This window comes from Gavia stellata, chromosome 13 (assembly GCF_030936135.1).
Source record: "Gavia stellata isolate bGavSte3 chromosome 13, bGavSte3.hap2, whole genome shotgun sequence".
Taxonomy (NCBI): domain Eukaryota; kingdom Metazoa; phylum Chordata; class Aves; order Gaviiformes; family Gaviidae; genus Gavia; species Gavia stellata.
The window spans coordinates 21094317-21116444 of NC_082606.1; the positions used below are offsets into that span (position 1 = coordinate 21094317).

At 50.8% G+C, this 22128-nt stretch overlaps 1 protein-coding gene across 1 annotated transcript in view; it reads left to right on the forward strand.

Annotated features, from left to right (window-relative positions):
- Nucleotides 1-13579, forward strand: part of LRRK1 (leucine rich repeat kinase 1) — a 76900-nt gene extending 63321 nt beyond the window's left edge. The window contains exons 26-33 of the mRNA XM_009807808.2: nucleotides 43-320; nucleotides 507-701; nucleotides 1524-1675; nucleotides 3279-3396; nucleotides 4725-4841; nucleotides 9906-10741; nucleotides 11347-11448; nucleotides 13339-13579. Of these exons, the coding sequence (XP_009806110.1) occupies nucleotides 43-320; nucleotides 507-701; nucleotides 1524-1675; nucleotides 3279-3396; nucleotides 4725-4841; nucleotides 9906-10741; nucleotides 11347-11448; nucleotides 13339-13516 (1976 nt within the window). The 3' untranslated portion in view covers nucleotides 13517-13579. The remainder of the gene's footprint in view (nucleotides 1-42; nucleotides 321-506; nucleotides 702-1523; nucleotides 1676-3278; nucleotides 3397-4724; nucleotides 4842-9905; nucleotides 10742-11346; nucleotides 11449-13338) is intronic.
- Nucleotides 13580-22128: the final 8549 nt, after the last annotated feature.

A 22128-nucleotide genomic window follows, 5' to 3' on the forward strand; every position in this document is an offset into this window, starting at 1 on the left:
TGCAATTACAAGAACTGAAGACAGGTTGTTTCTTTGTGGCAGGGTCTTCCTTTGTGCCGCTGGGACATATGCTGACACACAAAATAGCGTATCAGATTGTAACAGGCCTTGCCTACCTGCATAAGAAGAACATCATCTTCTGTGACCTGAAGTCGGACAACATTTTGGTGTGGTCCCTGGACGTCAAAGAGCACGTCAATATCAAACTCTCTGATTATGGAATCTCCCGGCAGTCGTTCCACGAAGGTGCTCTGGGAGTGGAGGGCACACCGGGCTACCAAGCTCCTGAGATCAGGCCTCGCATAGTCTATGACGAGAAGGTAACTGTGGTGTATGAATGGGTGCAGCCCCTGTGTGACAGCGGTGGGTTGCTGGCTTCACGCACGGGGCTGAATTCCCTTATACATGCATGGTGTGCAGCACTAGCTTTCCCACCATGGCCTTCCTTGCTCTCCACCCACCAAGGGAGGTTTGCCCTGTTTTCTTCTCACTGTTTCTGGCTTTAGGTCGACATGTTCTCATATGGGATGGTCCTGTATGAGCTGCTGTCTGGTCAGCGGCCTGTGCTAGGACAACACCAGCTCCAGATTGCAAAGAAGCTGTCTAAAGGGATCCGTCCTGTTCTTGGGCAGCCAGAGGAGGTGCAACTATATAGGATGCAGGCACTCATGATGGAGTGTTGGGACACTAAGCCAGAAAAGGTACAAGACAACCCTCATTACCGGTGTTTTCTGATTGTGTAGCTACAGGGATCTGGCGGCGCTCTTCACGCAGGAGAGCTAGGCTCTGTCTCGGTACAGCAGAACAACTCAGTTGCCCATTTACCCTTCCTGCTGATATGGCCCAGAACTTCTGTTGACTTAAATGAGAGTTTTCTGAATGAAACAATGGCAGATTGGTGGCCTTAGACATCTGCGGTGACATGAAGGTCCTTTGACGTCAATGGCAGTTAAGCTATTGATTTCACCAGGGCAAGACGTTACCCATAATTTCTAGAAACAGCTACAGTGTCATGCTGTGAGTGTAGCTACAAAGACTTCAAAGACCCTCAGATTATAAAAGGCAGTATGAGGAAGAAAAGGGTTCAAAGTACGAGAAAAGGATTATGCTGCATTACATTTTTCATTAATTACAAGTTGGCGTTTCAGAGCTGCTGTCCTTCAGAGGTCAGCTTGATTCACAAACAGCTAGACACTGTCATGACAGTGGGCCAGCTTCCAAAACTCATAAACCTGAAGAAATACATCAATAAAATGTGTAAGAGAAACACACATCAAACCATGGAAGTACAGAAGATGTTTGGCTTCAGTGTCTGGGATACAGAGGATACCAAGAGCCAATGAGGTGGGATTTATAAGGAGAATTTGGTGAGATTTGAGAACATAGCAGAAGCGTTTATTAAAGAAGTCCTACTTCTTGGCCCTCTAGCCTTAATAAATAATGATTATTATGTTTCTTTTATTTCATCTGGACTTCCAGCTGTCTTGTGTGACATATGTCCTTCTCTTTTCCTTTCCCCACAGCGTCCACTGGCCATTTCTGTGGTAGGACAGATGAAAGATCCTACCTTTGCAACATTTATGTACCTGCTATCCTGTGGGAAGCAGTCTTCCTTCTTCTGCTCCCAAGGACAGGAGTACACTGTGGTGTTCTGGGATGGGAAAGAAGACACCAGGTGAGACGGCTCATATTAGTAATTTCTTTCTTTTTTCTTTTTTTCTTTTTAAATAAAAATCCTTCAGCATCTTCACTTATGCCTCTGGGAGGGAGGTAAAGAAGGTGAAAGTGAATTTGGGTGAATGCCAAGGATACGGTGAACACTGTTTTCCCAAACTCTTTTAATTGGGAACAGTGGTTGCTTTATAAAGGATATTTAATGAGCTTAACTCTGCTTCAGTTAATATGAGGAGAAGATTAGGGCAGTGTAATGATTCACACACAGAGGATGAAGCATTTGCACATGAGAACAGACGTGTTCTGCCTTTCCTAATGAGGCCATTTAACACTAAACCTTTCCTAATTGAGAGTGCAGTTCCATCTCTGTTCTGCAAAGCAATTAAGCACATGCTTAAATCCTGTTGAAATCATCGGGAGTTAACCACATGCCTGAAGCTGTGTGTGCATCCAAGTGTATACTTCCAGTAAAACGTGTGCTATACTGAATAGGCATGTGCTTTAAATGTTACTAAATTGTGTCTGAGATGATGGTATTTTGCTCAGCCACATGTGACCCATGGCTAGTTAGGTTTATTTTTATGGATATTACTGATTTTTATAGCCCCAATCTTATTTGGAAAGATTCACAAACTGATTTGAAATTTATATTAATGTGTTCATTATTTGTAAGCATTAACCTAATGGGAAAGGTACGTGACTTGTTCATGAACTATTTGCTTTGCTATTTGTGGTGCCTGGTCAGTCGTTCAGTGCAGACAGTATAACTATTCCTGCTAAAACTGGTGAAACACATGGGACTCACAGATGTATTTTGAATACATGGATGTTGTCCAAATATTCACAGCAATATATCTCAGTGAATCTGCTTCCTGACTGGACAATCCAGTTGCTGGAGACTGCTGAATAACAAATTACTTATATGTGACAGATTTCAGGATGTGTAATTGCTTGTGCCACAGTTGGTAAAACATCTGGGGCTCACAGATGTGATTATGAATATCTACTTATTGTTCATACACCCAAGCCCAATAAACTTCCCCAAATCCCAAACAAACAAAACCCTTTTCGTTACAAAAAGATTAATTAGGTATATTTATAAATTATTTTATCGGGTTACAGGTCTTTGCTCTAATTTGGAAGACTCATGCTCTTCTGTTTATGTACTAGAATAAGTAATGAAGCCAGATAATACTGAGGCAGTGAACTTGGAGAACGAGCACATATTCTCTTGAGAACCTAATGGGCAAGATGGGCTAAGACCTCCCAGATATTAAATACTCCTGTTCAGCTGGAGGTATTTGTCTCACAGCTGAATTATAGTAACAGACCACGTAAGTTCTCCTAATCCATTTCCGTGCAAACTCAGATAGCTGAGTTTAAATCTTCACAGAAGCAATTGCATATCTGCCCCCTGAGGAAGAGTCGTGGCACATCTGTATTTCTCTTCCGTTACGATGACCATTTGGAGGGGTGTAGATCCTTGCAGCATCATCCACATCTGGACAGTCGTGTTACGTCTTGGCCAAAAGTGCTGAGTACTGTCCTGTAGCAGTTTGCAGGCTGAATGTCGGCTATAGGAAATTGTTGTTTGCTCTTTTCAGAAACTACACGGTGGTGAATCCAGAGAAAGGAGTCATAGAAGTGGAGAGGATGAGCTGCCCAGGAATGAAGCTATGCTGCCAACTAAAATTTCAGAATGCCCTCTGGGCTGCCACTGAGGTGAGCGTTGCCCACACTTCAGTGCCCCGCTCAAGAGGGGCCTCGTTAGAAGAGACACAAATGAAGAGAAAGAGCCTATTAAATTAGTAAAGCTAAGAGTATTTGAGACAATGGGCGTCTCAGATGAGCAGCATGACTTTGCATCTGCTGTCTGCGGGTGTATTGTTTCTAGCTGTTATATAGCTGATACCTAGATTAAAATCGTGCCTCCTGGTGTTCAAAGCGATCGTGGGAACCTCGGCTTTCCGAGGCGAAACTCTCCAGATTGTAGCATTATCTGCACCCAGGGTTTCATCTGGGAAATGTCCTTATCTGTAAGCGATAAAGGGAAGCAGTGAAAGAAACCATGCGTTTAAGGGTGGGGTTTTGAAAGAGGCCTGAGGGATTTGAAAGTTGGTGGGAAATGGGTACCCAAGTTTTGTGTCCGCTGTGGAAAACTGCAGCTAAAAAAATAAGAGTGAGAGAGCACGACTGATTTATCCCTCAGAGCCCCTGTCCACTCATCAAAAAGGGCAGTGTTAAGTGTCAGCTGGTTCTGACACAATCGTTTGACACAAACCAAATAAAAATCGGCTGAAACAAACTGAAATGTTTCTGAAGTTCAGTGTTTCAGAGAGGGGAAAAAAGGCCATACTTGCCGAATAGATAATTTGTGTTGGTTAATTCGCCCCACCCTAGCATGAATGCTGAAACTGAGTGAGATATAGATCATTTTTTTCCCTGTAGGAAAATAAGATATTTTGAATTTTTCTGTTCCCAAATAGAGGTAAAGTTCAAATATTTCTAATTTTTTCATAACCGGAAGTATAGCATAATTCAGAAGCATTGTATTTCCACCTTTTTGATCAAAATGAAAAGTGTTGCTATTCCCCAAACTGAGCGCTCTATGTCAGTTTAGTAGATTTACGAGGTGTAGGGCAGGTGTAATTCCACATACAATGTAATACCAGCTTTCCTTGAATTGACAGATTAATGCAAAATAACATACAGCATGTTTCAATTGTCCTGGCACATTTGGGATTTGTGCAGTCAGGGTTGTCGAATGTTACTTTTAGATGTGGTGATAAAACACCTATAATGGTGATTTTGGTGGCTTTTGGATAGTGCATATATTGCCCACAGCTCATTCTGGGGAAGGCAGTACCTGCTTTCTACCCACAGACAGGGCAAATGCTCTCCAGGGAAAACAAAGAGAGATCCAGGCTTTGGGTATCGAAAAATACAGGTAAAAAACGGTTTTGGAACCAATTTGATCTTGTTCAGGTATCAAAATATGAAAAGCATGGAAGATTATTAAAATTTACAGAGTTTTATGTGCTCTTTCACAGGACCAGAAGATTTCTGTGTATGGGTTGCAGGGCATGTGTCCTTTAAAGACTCCGCAGAAGGGTTTAGACACTCCTGCTACTGTGAGCTGCTTTCTAGTAATGCCGGTTGTCAAAAAGGTAAGGAGGAACCTAAAGGAAAAAGGGCATTAGTGAGACTAAGCTGTCTGCTGCCGGGCCAAGCTGCCAGAGTTTGCGCAGCTTGTCACAAGCTAGTGTTGAAGGACTTTGCGATGCCCAGGAACATTTTGGCAGCGCGAGGAGAAGGTTTCCAGGTCTTTGTGCCTCTGCCAGAAGACAGAGGTGTGGGCAAGAACCTGAGTCAGGGGATCAAAGCTGGCACTTCCAAGCCTGCTGGGAAAATAGTCAAAATAGATCAAATTCCTCTGCAAGCAAGTTTTCCAGCTGTGTTTCCACATCACTGGAAGACAAGGTTTAGGCTGATCAAGCAAAGTAGAGAGGACATGAAACAATAATTAGAATAGAGATTTGTTAACTGCTAATGCAAGACTTGGGTATATCCCAGCTCTTGTACCCATTCTTTTCCTGCTGTGTGTGGATGCTGTCATTTGTGCGCACAATCTTCTTTAAATATTATCTAGGCTCAGCCACACTTCTTTTTTGGTTTTGAATGAGAACACTTACATAATACAACTCTTATGGGTAATACTCTTATGGGTAATATGGGTAATTACTCTTCTGAGTAATAACAAAAGTTATATGCTATCTGTCTAGTTCCGGAATTGCTAACATTCAGTAACTGGCAAGAGAAATCTGACATGACTGCCTATTGCGGGCAAGTCTTGTGAGATGTATAAAAACTGTTTTCGAGCTAAATTACCTCCGGTTTGCTTACAGCCACCTCAAGTAAAAACATATAATTATGTTCCAACATTATTGGTAGCTGTGTAGTTTTTGCAAATGCCAGCAGACTGGTATGTGTCTAAAAGCTCAATATGGAGCAGCTCTTGAAGTGACAGTAGAGCTGGTTTATACCACATCCCCGTTCTGCGTTATTGTCCATTTCTGGCTCATTTGCCCAGACTGCTGCATCGCTGCAAACTGAATCCAAGGCAGATGGTTGGTGTAAGGTGTACTGCTTCACTTCCAAACATGGTGTAAGTAGGACTAAAGTAGGACATAGATGTAAAGTTGGCACAGGGATGAATTTCACCCGCCGGGAGGCTGCATCTGTCGGCTTTCTTTGGCTCCCAGACCTGCAGCATTTCTCCGCCGTAGAGTTTCATTTCTGATGTGTAGGGCAAATTTCTTTTTCATGCTGCCTGAGGTTTTGTCCAGGACAGTCGAACGAGTCTTTCACCTTCAGATTTTCCACTGTCATACAGCTTGCAAAGCCATTCCTCAGGGGTTACGAGTGGCTTTATGTCTCCTGGTTTCTATTTTCAGTTTGTGGCTTGCCTAGAAAATGTCATAAATAATGCCAGGCCCTACAATAGTAATATTGAGTCTAGACACCTCCCTTCCTCCCCCGACCCTACCCAACCTTCCAGAAATCCACATCCCTTTGACACACTCCTTAGTTTATTGAACTTACTTTTTCCTCTCTCCTTTCTATGAATGAGTTTGGCAGTGAAATAGCCAGAGCAGCAGCCATAGGGATGTGCAGACCAGGTTGGCAAGAAACTAAACCATTTTTCGAAACAGCCAGTTCTTCCAACAAAGCTAAGTGGAAAGCTTGCACTTGTCAAACTCGCTGTACGGCGCAGCAAGCTGTGTCAGAGTTATCACATAGTCATTATTGTCCAGCGGAGAAGAGAATTGCTCGCATTTCCCTGGGAAGAAAGCCTTTAGCTGATGAGATGTGAGGTAACTAGCAGTCAGAGAATTGCCGAGGGATGTTGCTGGGAAGGGGAATTCTTTATGACTGCCTTGGGAAGACTGATCCAAAAGAAATAGTTTCCAAAACTTGGTTTCTCATCCAAAGGAAGCATCATGGAAATTTAAAAGCAGCAGAGAGGGGCCCAGAATCCAAAACTTGCCCGCCAAGGAAAAGTCTTGTACAGTTTAAGCTTTTTTGTTGCATGCTTTCTGTCACCAGTATCATTGTTTTTGGCAAACAGTAAAATTTTCAGTAAATTTCATTTCAGAAAAAAAAAAAGCAAACAAACAGGTTAAAAAGAGCAAAACAAGATGCTTTCTGAATTAGTTTGCAGCATTCTTACAAAGAGATGTTGAGGGGGAGAGAAATCTGAATGGGTGCGAGCCTCTGGCCTCTTGCAAAAACCTGGAACACAGGAAAACAAAAGCTGTATTTAACGGCTGCAGCCTGCTGCGGCATTCGCTGCCAGCAGTGCCAGACCCTGCAGGGAAGAGAGGAGGAGGTGACCGAGGCCGTGGTGTTGGGGGCTGTATTTTTTTTTTTAACCTGCTCACAGCGGCCGTCCCAGTGGCTGAGACTCGCACTGTCCTTAGCTGCGAGGACAGGACGTCTGGAGCCAGCTCATCTCCTGCACATCACATACCGTCACAGCCCTGCTCAGAGGCCTTCCTTGCTGGCACAGCGGGACTTCTGGCAGGACGAAGACTTCAAATGCAGTTTTGTTGCTGTGTGTTTTTGTTGGCTTTATGTGGAGCCCAAATGTTGAAAATCAATTCTGAGAAAGTTACTTAAGGTTTCTGGAGGCTGCTGCCCTGCCTGCCTTTGGTCACTGTTGTAATACCCTGATTTGGAGAGTTTTGCCTCCCTGACTCGTTGCACCAGCACCTAATAAAGTCTGGTGAGTCGGTGGCATGCCAGGGTGGGTGGCCTTTGCTGTGTTCTTCTGTGAAATGGGTCACTCCCTCGTCTCGATCAGGAGAGGGATGGCAGGTTGAGGGCATTTCTCAACATTTGTGTTCCTACTCCTTCTGTCTTAAACAGAGCAATAACAACAGTGGCTGGATAGAAACAGGTCCCGATAGCCAAGGCAGTGAGTAATAAATGCCCCAAAGCATAAAATATCTTCCAGATTTGCTTCCACCATTGTGCTGTTCCAGGCAGGCTAGAATTTGGCAGAGTCGGTATTACTGGTAAAGCTGGGTGGGGATCACTGCCTGATTATGGTGCCGATTGCTCAGGGCTGGGGAAATTTGGCCTATGGAACCCAAAAGAGAATCTGGATTCTGTTCTGCAGTAGCTGACACTAATCAAAGAAATCAAAATATTGTTTATGAAGACTATGCTTGGATAATTAAGCATTTTTGAATCAAATGAGACAAAATTATAGAGATCTCTGAAGACTTTAATAGTGTCCTGTGTCACGCTAGGAGCAGTTCAGGTAGACATACCCACATTACAGTTAATTTCAGATGTTCCCATTTCAATTTAAATTTTCCGGTTTTAGTAAGAAATACCTATTGTGAAGGGTCCTTTGGACTGAAAAAGTTGGACCATTTTCACCAGAGAAGTGTGGGCTGTTCTGCTTTGTTTTGTTCTGTTTTAAATAATTGAACTCCTTTCCAAAGAAAAAGTAACCCAAAACACAGCTTGTGCAAAGCATCGTGCCATGTTCCAACCTATTGATGCAACTCCCTGGCAAACCCATATCCAGGAGCCTTTGCACCAGATCCACATGGCAGCAGGGACATGGCACCGAGCACTGCAGGCCATTTGGGTTTCTTGTAATTAGTGGTTAGAGAATTGGGACTGGACTGAGTTAAAGTCCAAGTCCCATTTCACAACTTTCCACTTGCTTCCCTAGTTTTTCCCATTACAGTAAAATTCTGCCGTGATTTGGATTAGTCATATGGGCTCAGCACACTCATGGTTTTACTCATACTTTGTATGTAGATAGTGTCTTTTTGTCCAAGACTCTTAATGAGCCTTGCAAACAGTGCTATCAATTAAACTAATACTTACCCCTATGCTATCTGCCCCGTGATATCTGGGAGCTATTCAAGATACTGATTTTGGCCTCTACGGACTTAAGCAGCCTGGGAGCTATCTTCCAGGGCTGGCACAGCTGAGATCGCTGGAAGGACACAGGCTTTCCCTTAATTTATGAGCAGCAAGGGGTGACGCCCAGTCCCCATTCCATCTTGGAGAGGCGGGCAGTGCCACTGGCATCCCGGCATGCCGGGAGGCAAGGCTTTCCGCCACAGCCAGGCTGCGGAGGGGTGAGGTTGTGTCGGTTCAGCTGGCGGTGCTCTGTCTGGTTCTGTTCGTTTTGCTTTGCTTTAGTCCGGCCAGATTGTAACAACAGCAAAAAAGCCCTGGGCAAAGGGTCTTTTTTTAGAATTTATTGCTCCACAGGGAGGAAACAGAAAGGCCTTTGAGGTAGGTATTGTTTTATCTGCTTCACAGATGGGGGAGTTTCTGGTACAGACCCAAGGTCATGGGGAGTTTTGTTCCCAAGAGATCCATTTCCCAGTCTGTTTAACAGCATTTTGCGCCGCTGTGATGAGCTGGAGGAGTCAGAGAACCGGCGAGCCGTGGCCTTCTCACCGGCTCCCGTCCACGGGACGTGACAGTATCCATCACAGCAGTGCTCCAGAGTGCTGCATCGGAGCTCGACGCCAGCCGTGGCTCCTGCAGTCAGTTATCTATACGTTTAGGGGCAGGTTTTTAACTACCTGCAGAATTGTTCATAATACTTGGCAGCCACTTTGCTGAACTGCTGCTACGTCTGTGCCCTCCGCTCGGATGTCTCTGAGCTGCCAGGGATCCCCAACCAAGAGCACATCTCTGGGAAGAGCGGTGCTGTCAAAGCAGTAGACATCGGATGCAGAGCGATCACTGTATGCTTTTGTTTGCGAGAGGATTGTCTCCCTCTCTTTCTGTTTTTACTGCATTTCTTCCATTCCTCTCCTACCTACACCGATAGCAATAGCTTTACTCCTTTTTGGAAATGAGCCGGGTTTCTACAGCTGGATTCCTAGGATCATGATGGCTGTCTCTGAACATACTCCAGCTTGAATTTGTTAACCTTTGGGGCAGGCTGCCAGGTCCGTCTGTCCTCCCTTGCCAATACAGAGAAAGGTAATACTGGGTGAGAGGAGTATGGCTCCACAGCAGCTTCTATGTAATGACTTCTTTTTATGTTGCTGTTATCGCCGAGTGATTTGGGGTAAGTTACTAGTGTACTTGCAGGATTGTGAGAGGCAGCCAGAGCCTCTGGGATTGAAAGCTCTTGTGTTGTGGAGAAGTAAAGAATCCAGATAGAGAACCCGCTGTCTTTCTTGCAGAACTCGTATGTGGTGCTGGCCGGCTTGTCGGATGGACTTGTAGCAGTATTTTCAGTGTCCCAGGGCATCCCAGGGGACAGCTGCTCCTACCTGTGCTCCCACACGGCAAACAGGTCCAAATTCAACATTTCTGATGACGACCCCCGGCAGAACCCGTACCCCGTGAAGGCCATGGAGATCACCAACAGCGGAGCAGAGGTCTGGTACAGTAACGGCCCCGGCATCCTCATCATAGACTGCGCCACAATGGAGATCAGCAGGAGGCTGGAGCCATTCAGCCCGCCGTCGGTGATCACATCCATTGCCTGCAACTCGGAGTGTCATGGGGAGGAGGTGGTGTGGTGTCTGGACGATAAAAGCAACTTCCTGGTGATGTATCATGTTACCACCTACCAGCTCTGCGCACGCTACTTCTGCGGAGACTGCAGCCCCCTCAGAGACATGTTTACAATCCAGCAGCCTTCGGCAGGCATCCCAGCTACAGCACCTATAAACCACAAAGCGATGGAGAGTAACCCACTGGGGGACATGAGCATTATCTACAGCCCAGAGGTTGGCACCCAGATACTAAACCACCAGGACTCGCTCACAGATTATTGCTCTGTGTCTTCCTACTCCTCCTCGCCTCCTAACAGGATAACCCGATGCCCCTCCAGCCTACCCAGCTCGCCCATGAGCTCTTCCAGCGCACCACTCTCCACAGATTTTGAGGAGTCTGACAAATTTCATGAGCTGAAGCCTTCCCTGGATCACGAGGCTATCCCTGCGGGCGACAACATGCAGCATCTCCAAGCTGTCAAGATTCTTCCAGTAAAAGACCTCATATGGATACCCAGGTAAGTAAGTGGGTCACTTACCAAAGCAACTTCATCAAAATCCCTCCTGGGCTGAATGTGAGATTAGCTCAGGCTAATTCAGGAGCTTTTGCATTCTCAGTATGATTCACCTGGCATGGTTACCTTGAATGGTAACCATTCAAGTTACCAATAAGAAATTTTGTTCCAGTACAATGGTACATCAATTTTATACTCCTTTTTAAAGATACCTAGTGTTGAGCAGGATGGCCACATTTAAGGCCTTGCCAGATTGATTTCAACAGAAATGTGGGTGGTAAGACTCAAAGCCCTGTTTCCCCAGCTACTGAGGAAACAAAGAACAGCAGGCAGCTTCCTTGCTCAGACGCAACCCTGGCAAGTCCTGTTGCCTCCCATTGAGCTGATGGAAACCACTGGGAATCTGATTTTGCTTGTCACAGGGGTTCTCACTGTAGTGGATTCAGGATGCCCCTTGGTGGCATCACAGTGCCCCCTTCCCTGCAGAAGGTCGTGTAACCGGGGGAGGGATTGCAGCAGAGAGGATGGATATCCCACACGGTTCTTCCTCAGCTGTCAGCAGTCCCCATTGCTGAGTACATGTGACATCTCCCTCGTTTCTTTTCTAGGAGAGGAGGGGATATCATCGTTATCGGACTGGAGAAGGAATCCGGCACCCAGCGGGGCAGAGTGATCGCTGTGCTGAAGGCCGGGGAACTGGCACCCTACGGGTGAGGCTGACTGGGCAGTGCCCGTCACACCAGTTTCCAGGGGCACAAGGGGACTGGGTGGCTCTGCAGGCTCCGGGGGCTCTTGGGAGCTTCTTCTCAGCATCCAGCAGCATCTGAGAAGCTCCCAGCCAGAGGAGACGCGGTTGCTGGTTGCACATTGAGGCACGTACATGCTCTTACAGCATGGCAGAAGGTGAGGGGAAGGCACTGTGACCACGGTCTGGTCTCCAAAAGCCACAGAGACCAAGTACCCCCGTAATGAGACAGGCAGGACTGTCTTGCACAATGCAATAAACGTCGGTCTGATCCTGCCTGGTGCCGACTCCCGGTGCTCTGAGGGCACCTGGCAGAAGATCGGTGGAGCTTGGCAGACTCAGGCCCTGCGTTAAGAACAAGAGGTGTATTTATGCAGAGCGCAGTGCTTGTCTGTGGCTGCATTCACGTGGATCAGGTTGACGTTCTGGCTCTAAATGAGCACCTTTGTGCTGTCGGCAGTGACGGGCCGGGGCAAGGCTCCTGGAGCACAGGGGAGAGCAGTTATATACATTAATTTAAAATGTTTCATACAGCGAACAAGAGTCCAAGTGAATAAATAGCTGCTGGAGAGATGGGGGTGTTCCTGCTGATCACTTAAATACCAGTCTGGGATTGTACTATTTATGTCCAAACAAATGGAGGTTAAGCAGTGCTAAGGATTATAAATGATCATTTATTACCACCGGGCAAACACAAGAGATCAAAGTGTGCCTGCCATTCCCTCTACTTGCTAACTGAGTGTCTTTATCAGTTAGTTAGGAGTGGAGTATTCTCTGTATTGTTCACAGGTACTCCTAGGTTGATTTTGCTTTACCCAAATTAAGCATGGAGTTAAGATGAGGTGACACAGTTGTCTCAGAATTGTCCTGCTTTGCTGTTTTTCAGCCTGGCTGGTTCAGGCACGGTGACCATTGGCTCAGTCTGGTTTACCAGAAGGATAAAAAACAGCTGGTAGTGCCTGCTTCCTCCAAGCCCCTCCAAGTGCAGAGCAGGGCCGGGAGGTGAGAGAAGGGAGGTGGCTTCTTAGGGGCAATTTGTGATTAAATAGCAGCTGCCAAGGACAGCCCTTGTTGCCAGTGCTCCCCATCTAGGGGCCTTTCTGGGGAAACGGTTTGGGGCAGGTCTTCCCCCATCTGCTGTCGGAGTGGTAGAAAGAGCCCAGCAAGGTTCCCTTGAACCCTGCAAGGACACAAGTGTCATCTGCCTGGCCACCTCCCTCCGGGGTATCTGCAGGGCCAGCGTCAACCGCTCTTGTTCGATCAGGTAACACGCTTAGAGACCATGAAGGGAAGCACATGCAACACGATGCTGTCACGCAGGACTTCTGCACGAACCTTGTGGGTCCCTGGGCTGATGCCGTAGCCATGCCTGCTGGTCTGGACTCAGGGCTCATACCCTGAGCAGGCAGAGCTGGGCTCTGTCCCACTTCCACACTGCATTTCAGGCTGCGGAGGCTCTGGGCAGCCTGCGAGCTGTGGCATGATGCGGGCTGTTTTGAAAATGCCCAGCTGGCAGCAGGCAAAAGAGTCTGTGGATTTAGCAAATTGGGAGATTAACAGCAACTTCAGAATGTCACGGCAGATTTAAGCACCCACCTGCATGTTTAGGCACCTGAACCCCTTTAAAAATCTTTTCCCATGTCACTGAGCCGCTTGCTTTTGCCGTGACATAGTTTCTGATCCCTCTCTTTGTTACGTTCTCCTTTCTCAAGGATTTGCAGCTTATAAAAAGAGATTTGGTAGCTGGAAAGGAAAGCTTGTGAGTCAGTGCCTCCCAGATGAGCGGCAGCGCACTGTGTTAGCAGAGCTGCTCTCCACTGTAATGCTCCTCTCTGCTCTGTTCTTCCTCTCCCAGGACGCTGGTGGATGCTGCTCTCATAGCAAAGGACACAGTTGTGTGCTGCTTTGAGAACGAAAACATGGAGTGGTGCCTGGCTGTCTGGAGGGGCTGGAGTGCCAGAGACTTTGACGTTTTCTACCAGGCCTACGAAGAGCTGGGAAGGCTTGAAACCTGCATGCGAAAAAGAAGGTAGTGCTTGTGGTGCTGGGAACCGAGGCTCGATGGAAGGCGGAAGCGTCCTGCTCTGAGCGCGCCTGGACTCCGAGACACAGCTCCGGAGAGGGAGGGGATGAGGGGTGCGTGGGGGGAGCGCGCGTCTGGTTTGCTGCTAATGAGCACTGCGGGGCTCCTGTGGCTGGAGCCCCGTCAGGGCTTTTGGAGATAGAAGAAACCGGTGTGAGCAGGGCAGGGACGAGCCCGGGAGCTGGGCCATCTCTCTGCTCTCTTGCTCTGTCACACGCTCCCCTGCAGTAGTCGAGAGCAGAAGGTAGAGGTGGCTGCAGTTCTGCTCATGCCTCTTTTTCCAGTTTCTTCTTCCCCATTTTAAATTCCTTCCTCACCTTCAGCATGCCCTGGCTGCTGCTGCTGCTTTTATAGTGTATATCGTCAGCCAGGAGAGCTCCGTTAACCTCAGCGGGCTCTTTCCTGGGAGCCTGAGCACGTTACAGTCCCCACTGCCTGCTGGCCGGCGGTGTGGTTCCCCGTGGGCTAATTCACCCTGCTCCGGGGGGAAATGCATCTGCTGGAAGCCCTGTGCTCCGAGGCTGCGACCCGCATCCCTGCAAGTTTGTTAGAGGCTACTGCAGGTGTAGCCCCTGTTGTGACTGCTGTGTAGACACATCCAGGTGTAAGAACCAGCAATAAGCTTTGGCTGGCCACTGCGTTTCTGGTTCCTAAATGCTATTGTGGTACAGTGTTACTGTGAGAGAGCCTAAAATAATCTGCCAATAATACTGCACAATCTCAGTACATGAGTGAGCTATTTAATTGCACTGTTGCAAAGTCAATTGTAAATAGAGCTGATACAAAGCAAAGCCGCTCGGTTTGACAGATACTTCCTGGTGTAAGAGAAGGGAGCCCTGTGATCAGGAAGGCTTATAAACCGTCTTTGCTCCTCTCCTCTTTCTTTTGGTAAATACACTCTGGAGTATCGGCAACACAATAAGCTAATTTGCCTGTGTATCTGTGCAGCTTCTGCTCGCCACAGCTTTTATTTTACCTTCATTAGTGGCCTGGGATGATGTATTGGCTCTGAATACGATTGCACTTATTTATCCCAAGCATGTACAGCAGTGTAAAAAGTGAGCCCGGCTAAGCACCCTGTAAAAAGGTGTACAGTTTGAATTTTGGACCTTTTTTTTTTTCTATCCCAAGAAACTTGTGTGAGTATCGGCAAGGCTGGCCAAGGCCGAACGGGCAGGTTAACCCTCTGGTTCACATTTCTGTTGCAGGCTGCTAAAATATCCTTCTTCAGAAACAGTGTATCTTAAAATAAACAGATTCCTCCCCACAATGACACTGCACTGGTGGCAGTTTTTGTTGGCAACCCATGCCTGCATCAGCTGCAGGGTGCTTGGGATTTGCAGCGGCTGATTAAAATGCGCATCCTCCTGATGAGCGTAGCTGGGATCGGGTTTACAAGTACAGTCTCCTTACCTGGCCTTACATGTCTCCTTCCCTCTGCGGCTCCTCCAGCGGTTCGTGAAGCAGGTACGGCAACACCGCTGCGCCCTGGTTTGCTCTCCCTTGCCAGGACAAGCTTTCCTGCCCGTTGTCTCGGAGACACGGGGAAGAGGTGGCTCAGCCCTTCGCTGCCACCGTGGTTTGACAGGCATTTTCACAGCTGCCCCGAGAGCTTATCCTGACTCAGGCTCAGCTGTGAAATAGCTGTATCTGTATCAGGGCTAATTAACTGCATTTCCCTGAAACTGTGTCACCTACCTCCCGTCCTGCTGCATAGTCCAAATGCACGTGCCTGCCGCGCGGACCCCTCACCTGGGCTGGGGTTTGACCATCTCACAGTCGCCTTCTCCAGGTGCCAGACCCCTTTTACAGGCAGGTATTGGTTTGTGATCCTTGAAGCCCTAACAGGGACTATAAACCGGCTTGTACTTTATCCAGCCTTGCAGGTTTTCTTTGAGAAAACAGTGTCTGGAATAGCCACAGCTGCCCCTTATCGTCTCTCTGGAGCAGAACATCCCAGGCACAGTGCTGCTTCCAAAGCCAGCATGGGGCCGTGCCCCCACGGGCTCCCCAGCTCCCGCAGGGGTCAGCTGGAGCATCTCCCAAGCCTTTGGTGGGCACCGGCCGAGGCCCCGCCACAAAAGGGGCTTTGTTCTGCTCGCCGCCGCGCGCTCTGGAGCTGTTATTGCACGCAGCCATCGCGAACACCCTCCCCCAGACACACTGGGACGTTCCTGCTCCGAAAACCCTGCTGCCATCCTCGCCAGCCGGGTCGGGATGGTGGGGAAGGGGAGGTGGGAGAGAAGCAAACGTCGCTGCATGGTGACACGAGAGGTCCCTGCCACAGGGACGGGAGTGAGTGTGTCCCGAAACCTCCTGGGAACAGGAGGTCAGTTCCCAAAAGCGACTGAGAGCCTGAATGCAGCTACCCTGGAGTCAGGACAAAATCCCCCCCTTCAGCCAACCTGAAACCTCGTTAGCACAAGGCTCCATTAAGTAAGCATCGCATGTGCTGTGGGAACAAATCCCCAGGGGCAAAAATAAACAGACGTTAAAAACAAAACCCAAAAAACCCCACTAGTTCAGACAGTTTAAGTGAGATTTCAGTGCTCTTTCCCAACCCTCCCACCAGTGAAGCCTGTTCTGCTCCTGGCGGGACTGATGATGGCAGGTACAGGTGAGGGGCGTCATCCATCCCCCTGTCATCCATCCCTGGGGAAAGGGATGGGGTCAAGGCCAAAGGCAGGAAAACCCCAAAAACCCAGGAGCAAGGGGCTGCCTGAGCCTGGACGCCGGTGGTAAAAGTCCCCGTTACGGGCACTTGGCCCGGCATAGCTGCGTGTATCGCACTCCTTCCTATTTCATTTCAGCTTCGAAAAATAAGCCCGAGCAGGGGCCTTGGAGGGGGTTATTCCTTCAGCTGGCCGAGGAGAGACGAGAAAACAGCTTAGTTCTATTTTGTCAACGTCAGGTTTCCCCCAGCCCATCTCGGAGCAGCGGGAGCGCACAGAAAGGGCTCGGCACTGGGAGGGAAACGGATGCTCTCAAATGAGATTAACCCTCCGCACCGGCAGCGGGAGGGAGGCGGCTGCTGGGGCCATTCATTACTCGCCAAGGGCGCAGTGAGAGGCACAGCACCCGCTGCCACCGGCATTCATTGAGCCGTTCAGCGCCGGAGCCCCGGCTCAGCCGCGGCTGCCCAAACCCCCCGGCCTCGTCCCCTCGCCCAGCTGCCTCCCGCGAGCAGGGAGCCGCACGCTGCACCCCGGGCTTCCTCCCTGGAGTGCTCGGCTGTCCTTTACCCGCTTTAAAAGAAAGAAAAATAATTACCATCTGCACACTGAGCCCTAGGCCTGGTTTTAGCTGTTTCTTTGCTGGCATCGGTGCGGTGAGTGGGATGCGGGGTCAGGCCCTGGCGTGGAGAGCGACTGCCGTGCCCAACACCTGGGTGCTGGTGGGGCTCAGGGCACAGCCCGAACGTCATTTTTTGGGGCGGGGGCAGGTGTGATGGATGCAAACTGCTGGTTGTACCTGATCGCCGAGGCCCCACACACTGGTGCTCGCTCAGGGCATTTTGGGGACCCAGCACGACCCTCCCTGCGCTGCGGGCACACCGACCCTGCCAGCCTGGGGCTGTCCAAAGCCAACCGGCGCCTCCGTGCGCACAAAACAGGGCATCATTCAAGCTAATTCTGCTAGAAGAGGGAAGAAGGGCCAGTTCTTTGTGCCATTGCTCACGCTGCCCCGGGCAGCGGTGCAGGATTGGGCCCAAACGCCTGCGACAGCTCCCAGAGCAGCGCAGCACCGCACCGCGGTCCCATCCTGCTGCTCGCGGACACGGCTGATGGTATTACACCCTGCGGGTCTCATCACCGGGCGCATCCCTCCAGCTAACCCAGGCGTTGCCTGCAAAGCAAGCCAGGGGAAGGGCAATTCAATGGTGGTAGAAATTTCCCCAGTCCTGGCTGGATGAAATACCATTGGCAGAAAATAGGTGCCCTGGGCAGTGCTGCCCCAGTCGCTCCGACTGTTCCAACCGTACTGCGGCTCCCGTGGTTCCCAAAAGCAGCAGCTCTGCAGGAGCCGGGCTGCTCCGGGAGCGGCAGCCGGGCATCAGGCAGCCGGGTAGGAAGGGCAGCAAATCCGATCGTATTTTCTAATCTTGCAGCGTGATTAGAAACTAAAAGCAGGACTTTATTTCCCCAGCCCTTGAACAGGCCGGCTCTTCCGCAGCTCCTCTGCGGCGGCTGCCCCGGTCAGCGTCCCAGCAGCGCGGGCACGGCTTCAGCCGGCCGGAGCAGCGAAGGCGCGGGGGCTGCTGCCCCGGCTGCCTCCCGCTCCCCTGCGCTCTCGCCGTAGCACCACGCTGCCGCTGAAGACCAGCACACGCATTAAACCACACGGCAATTGTCTGCGCTCGTCCCTGCCCGAGGAGAGGACCAGGCAGCTCGTAGTGCTTTTGAGGCTTAAAAATGCCATTTTTTCAGCTTCATTTTTCCAAGAGCTCAATGGGTGACTCAAGTGTTTTTTCCCCTTCTCTCTTACATTCAAAATGCAGCAAAAAAAAGTACCATTATTTAATATATTAGAGCAAATCTCACCTCTCATGCCCCAGTGACAAGCGTGGGGGGCAGGTGGGCATTTACACACCAGCTCAATCTGCCCCATCCCGCACCACACCAAGGGCTCTCGGCTTCAGCGTAAGGAAAACAAAATAAGGTGATCTTTAAGGGACGTGGGGAAAGGGGCAGGGCTGGCTGTTTTGTATTCTGCTGCCGAAAGGACAGAGGAAATTAGTTTTCTTTAAGCAAATGTTAAAAGGACAGGAAATATTGTGGCTATTTCAGGCTGCCAGCCTGTCCCCGGCTTACCCCGGACCCGTGGCGGTGGGATGGGCAGCACCGTCGGGCTTCGGTGGCTTAGCCGGCACCGGGGCCCTGGCTGTGGTTTACCCTGGGCGGGAGAAGGCTGCTGCTCTGCCAGGGCAGGTGGCTGCTCTTCGTCACCAACGCTTAACAAAATTACACCAAGAATCCCTGTTTGTGCTTTTGTGTTTACAGCAGCACCTGGCCAGGCTCCGCTGCGCTTCGGCTCCTGCTAATTCCTCCTTCATGCCAAACTGTGACCCCCCTGCCCCTTCCCCGGCCAGCGCTGGCAGAGCCGCGGCACAGAACCGGCTCGCACGGTGCCACCGAGCCCCGGCAGCGTGCCGCGACCATCCCGCTGCCCCTCCGCCTGCTCCCTGGCCAGAGCAGCTCCGCTAAGGGGCTGGCTCCGGGGCCGACCCTTCGTTAGACACTTGCGGTGCCCACAGCCCATGACGGGGCGAACCCTCCTCCACCCTGCGAGCGCTTGGGGACGGATGGAGGCATGCAGGGATGGAGGGATGGGGGTTTGGAGGGGTGCAGAGGTGGAGGGATAGAAGTCTGGTGGGATGGAAGCGGCTTTGGTGACATACAGACATAGGGAAGCGCAGCCGTGTGCCCAGGGAGCTGGTGGGGTGGGCAGAGAGGAGCTCAGGGCCTGGATCCCATCAGGGCTCTGCCCCCATCCACCACCTCTTCCCTGTGCGATCACACAAGAGCATGCCCCCAACTGCTGCGTTCCGGCGGGGCGTGACAGCACCCTTCAGTTTCCATTGCAGTTTTTATCAAAAAAGGGCTGGCTGCTCCCATCTCCACGTGCTTTGCAGGGAGCGGGAGGAGCTCAGCACCCCACGTACCTGCGGGAGCCGCAGACTAACCCGTGCCACGCGTTTGCCCCTTCCTTCTCCATTTGCTGTCTCGAAAATTATAAAGCACAGCCCTATTCGGAGGGTTAGACAAGAAGAACCAGCCCCCAAAATAATTCCCTTGGCCGCGGTGGCCTGGCCACACTCGGCAGAGGACAAACGGCTCCTGCCGCGGGCGGGGGACACCCGGCACCGCCGCCAAACCTGCTGTCCCCGGCCAAACCTGCTGTCCCCGGCCCTCCCGGCACGGCTGCAGGTCCCCGTTCGCCCCCAGGGCCCCACACAGGGCTGTGTGGGGACACGTTGGCTGAAAGGACCGTTAAGGCGGCCGCATCCTGCCATGGGGCCCCGCTCCCTATAAAAACTCTTAGGCGTCGGGGGCTCCTCTATACAGTTCAGTCCTGTTGTGGGGTTTTTGTTGGGTTTTTTCCCTCTTTTTTTGACAATAGGGTCTTTTACACAGCAGGTCTGAGGAAGGCTCGGAAAGCCCCCGCCAGCGCGCACTCCGGTTGCGGGTCCCGGCTTCGGGGCCGCGGCTCCGGGGCTGAGCCCCCACCCCAGGTGCAGGATGGGGGTCCCAACCCCACACACTGTCACCCCGGGGTCTGGTTATTGCACCAGCGGCGATTTGGGCCGGTTTCCATCCTATTAAACACTTGAGCGCGATCTTCCGGCCCTAATAAACCTTCCCCCCAGGGACGTGTTGGTCTGACCTCTGGAAAAGGGGGTTTCCCTCCGATTTCCACCGTGGTGACGGTCTATCCCTTATGGCTGCAGCGAGCCGTGTGGGGAGGTGGGAAGGCTGCAGCCTGGATGGGACCTGGGCGGGTACGGGGATGCGGATGGGGATTGGGGTGAAGATGAGGATGAGGTCAGGAATGGGGTTGGGGAGGGGATGGGGGCTGAGCTCACCTGGGGCAGGTGCTCAGCACCAGAGGAATCACAGAAGAGTGATTTTCGGCCACAGGCGGCCGGCCGGGGCACGTACCCACCCCGCGAGGCTGCACGTCTGCGGCAATTCGGGTTCCCCAGGGCCATCACGGTCCTGCGGCGCTGCGCGGAACCCCCCCGGCTCCACCTTTCATTTCTGAACCGCCCGACCCGCTGCCCGCAGAGCCCACGCCGGCAAAGCAAACAGCCCTTATCTGCCCCGTATCGCAGCGCGATCGCTTTGGAGGTTTGTTTTATCACGGAATTGCTTTAAACTGTGCCCTTTGTATGAGCCCTCTTACCGAAAAGTCAATAAAGCACAAAGGTGTTGGGGTTTTTTTGTCTTCCTTTTCTAAAACAGTCGGCGAGGCATAGCAGGACCCGGGCAAAGTCCTCCCGGCACCCCCAGCCGCGCGGCGGGGACCCCCGATTTCCGAGACACTGGAGCCCAGCGTGCTGGAAATGTTGGAGCCGATTCAGGTCAATTAAAGTCGAGATTTTTATTGAATTAAAGTGTGAAAGTAAATACAGCCAGCCCAGTATTCGGTCTGTTATTTTTTTGATGTTAATTCAATTTTTTTCACCCCGCTCATAAATGTGATTTAAAAGGTGGTAGAGATTCCTGGGCTGGAGGAGAGCCGGGAGATGGGTTTTGGAGGTTGGAAAGGACGCGGACGGGTTTCTTGCACCTGGGAAAGCGTCGGCAGCGGTTTGGACGTGAGGAATAAAAGCGCTTCTGGCAGCAGCAGCCAGGTGAAATCCCATAAAAGACTCGGGGAAGGAAACCTCATGGGATGCGGCTGCACTGCAGCCCAAACGTGCCTCGGCCGCGGTGTCTAGGACATCGCCAAGGCTGCCCGTGCCCCACGGAGGAGACGGCCTCCGAGCTCAAATTGGGACCAAAAAAACCCCGAATTTGCTCCAGTCAGCACGGCAACTCGCGCTGCCAGCGCGCCGCTCCGCAGAGACCGCAGCCCTGCGTACAAAAACGTTTGTTTAAACAGGTCCCGGCGTGGGCAGTGTCCCATCAGCCCAGAAACCCCCACGTCCCGGAGCGGAGCAGAGGAGGAGGAACCCGGTGGGACCTGGAAGCATCTGCCCCCGGCAAGGCGCTAACCCGCTCTCCGTTTTTAATGCCTCTGAAGGATTTTCTTTCCAAAAAGCTCTCGAGTGAGGCTGGCTGCGCAAGCGGAGTATTTTTAGCAAGTATTCATGCGAAACGACTTAGGCTCATAATTTGCAGTGTAACGTTAGAGCTTCAACAAAAACTCAGCCTAAGCAGATTTAGGGTCAGCGGGACTTTATTGCTGATTTTGCTGGAAGGAACCGTGCAGCCAGGTCCAGGGAAGCTGCGTGGAGGCTGGAGCTGGTCACTGATTTTTCAGGGCAATAAAACCCCACTGTGCCTAAAGGACTTGAAATCCTTCCACGGACTGTGACTCTGCAAACTTACATATAAATATTTAACCTGTAAATAGTCGCATTGAGCACAACGGTCACCGAAAGTACCACGCCGCCTTTCCTGGGCCCACACTTTCCCGGTGTCCTTTGCCTCTTTTCACTATCATTTACCCTTGAGCAAAGAATTGAGCTGCCGGGAGGGAGGTGCTTTTGGAAAAGAGCAGTAATAAATCCAGCGTGTGTCCCCCCACCCCACTGCCTCTCCCTGAAGTTTCACATGCGATTTAACTCTAGCGACTGATGAACGTTCATGAACAAAGAGCCAAGCGCAGCCTCAAGACGCCCCAGCCTGAGGCTCACAGTGAATTTTGGCCATTCCCCAACAGCCCACGGGACAGCCGGGCTCCCGAAGCCACCCCACAAACGTCCCCAGAAGGAAGGACCAAGGTTGGCTTCAGGGTCCTTTGCAGGTCCCCCCCTGTGATGTTCAGCTCAGCCCCTCCTGTTCATCAGCTCCATCTTCTGCAGGTGATAACCCACCCCAGAGCTGAGCAGCTGCC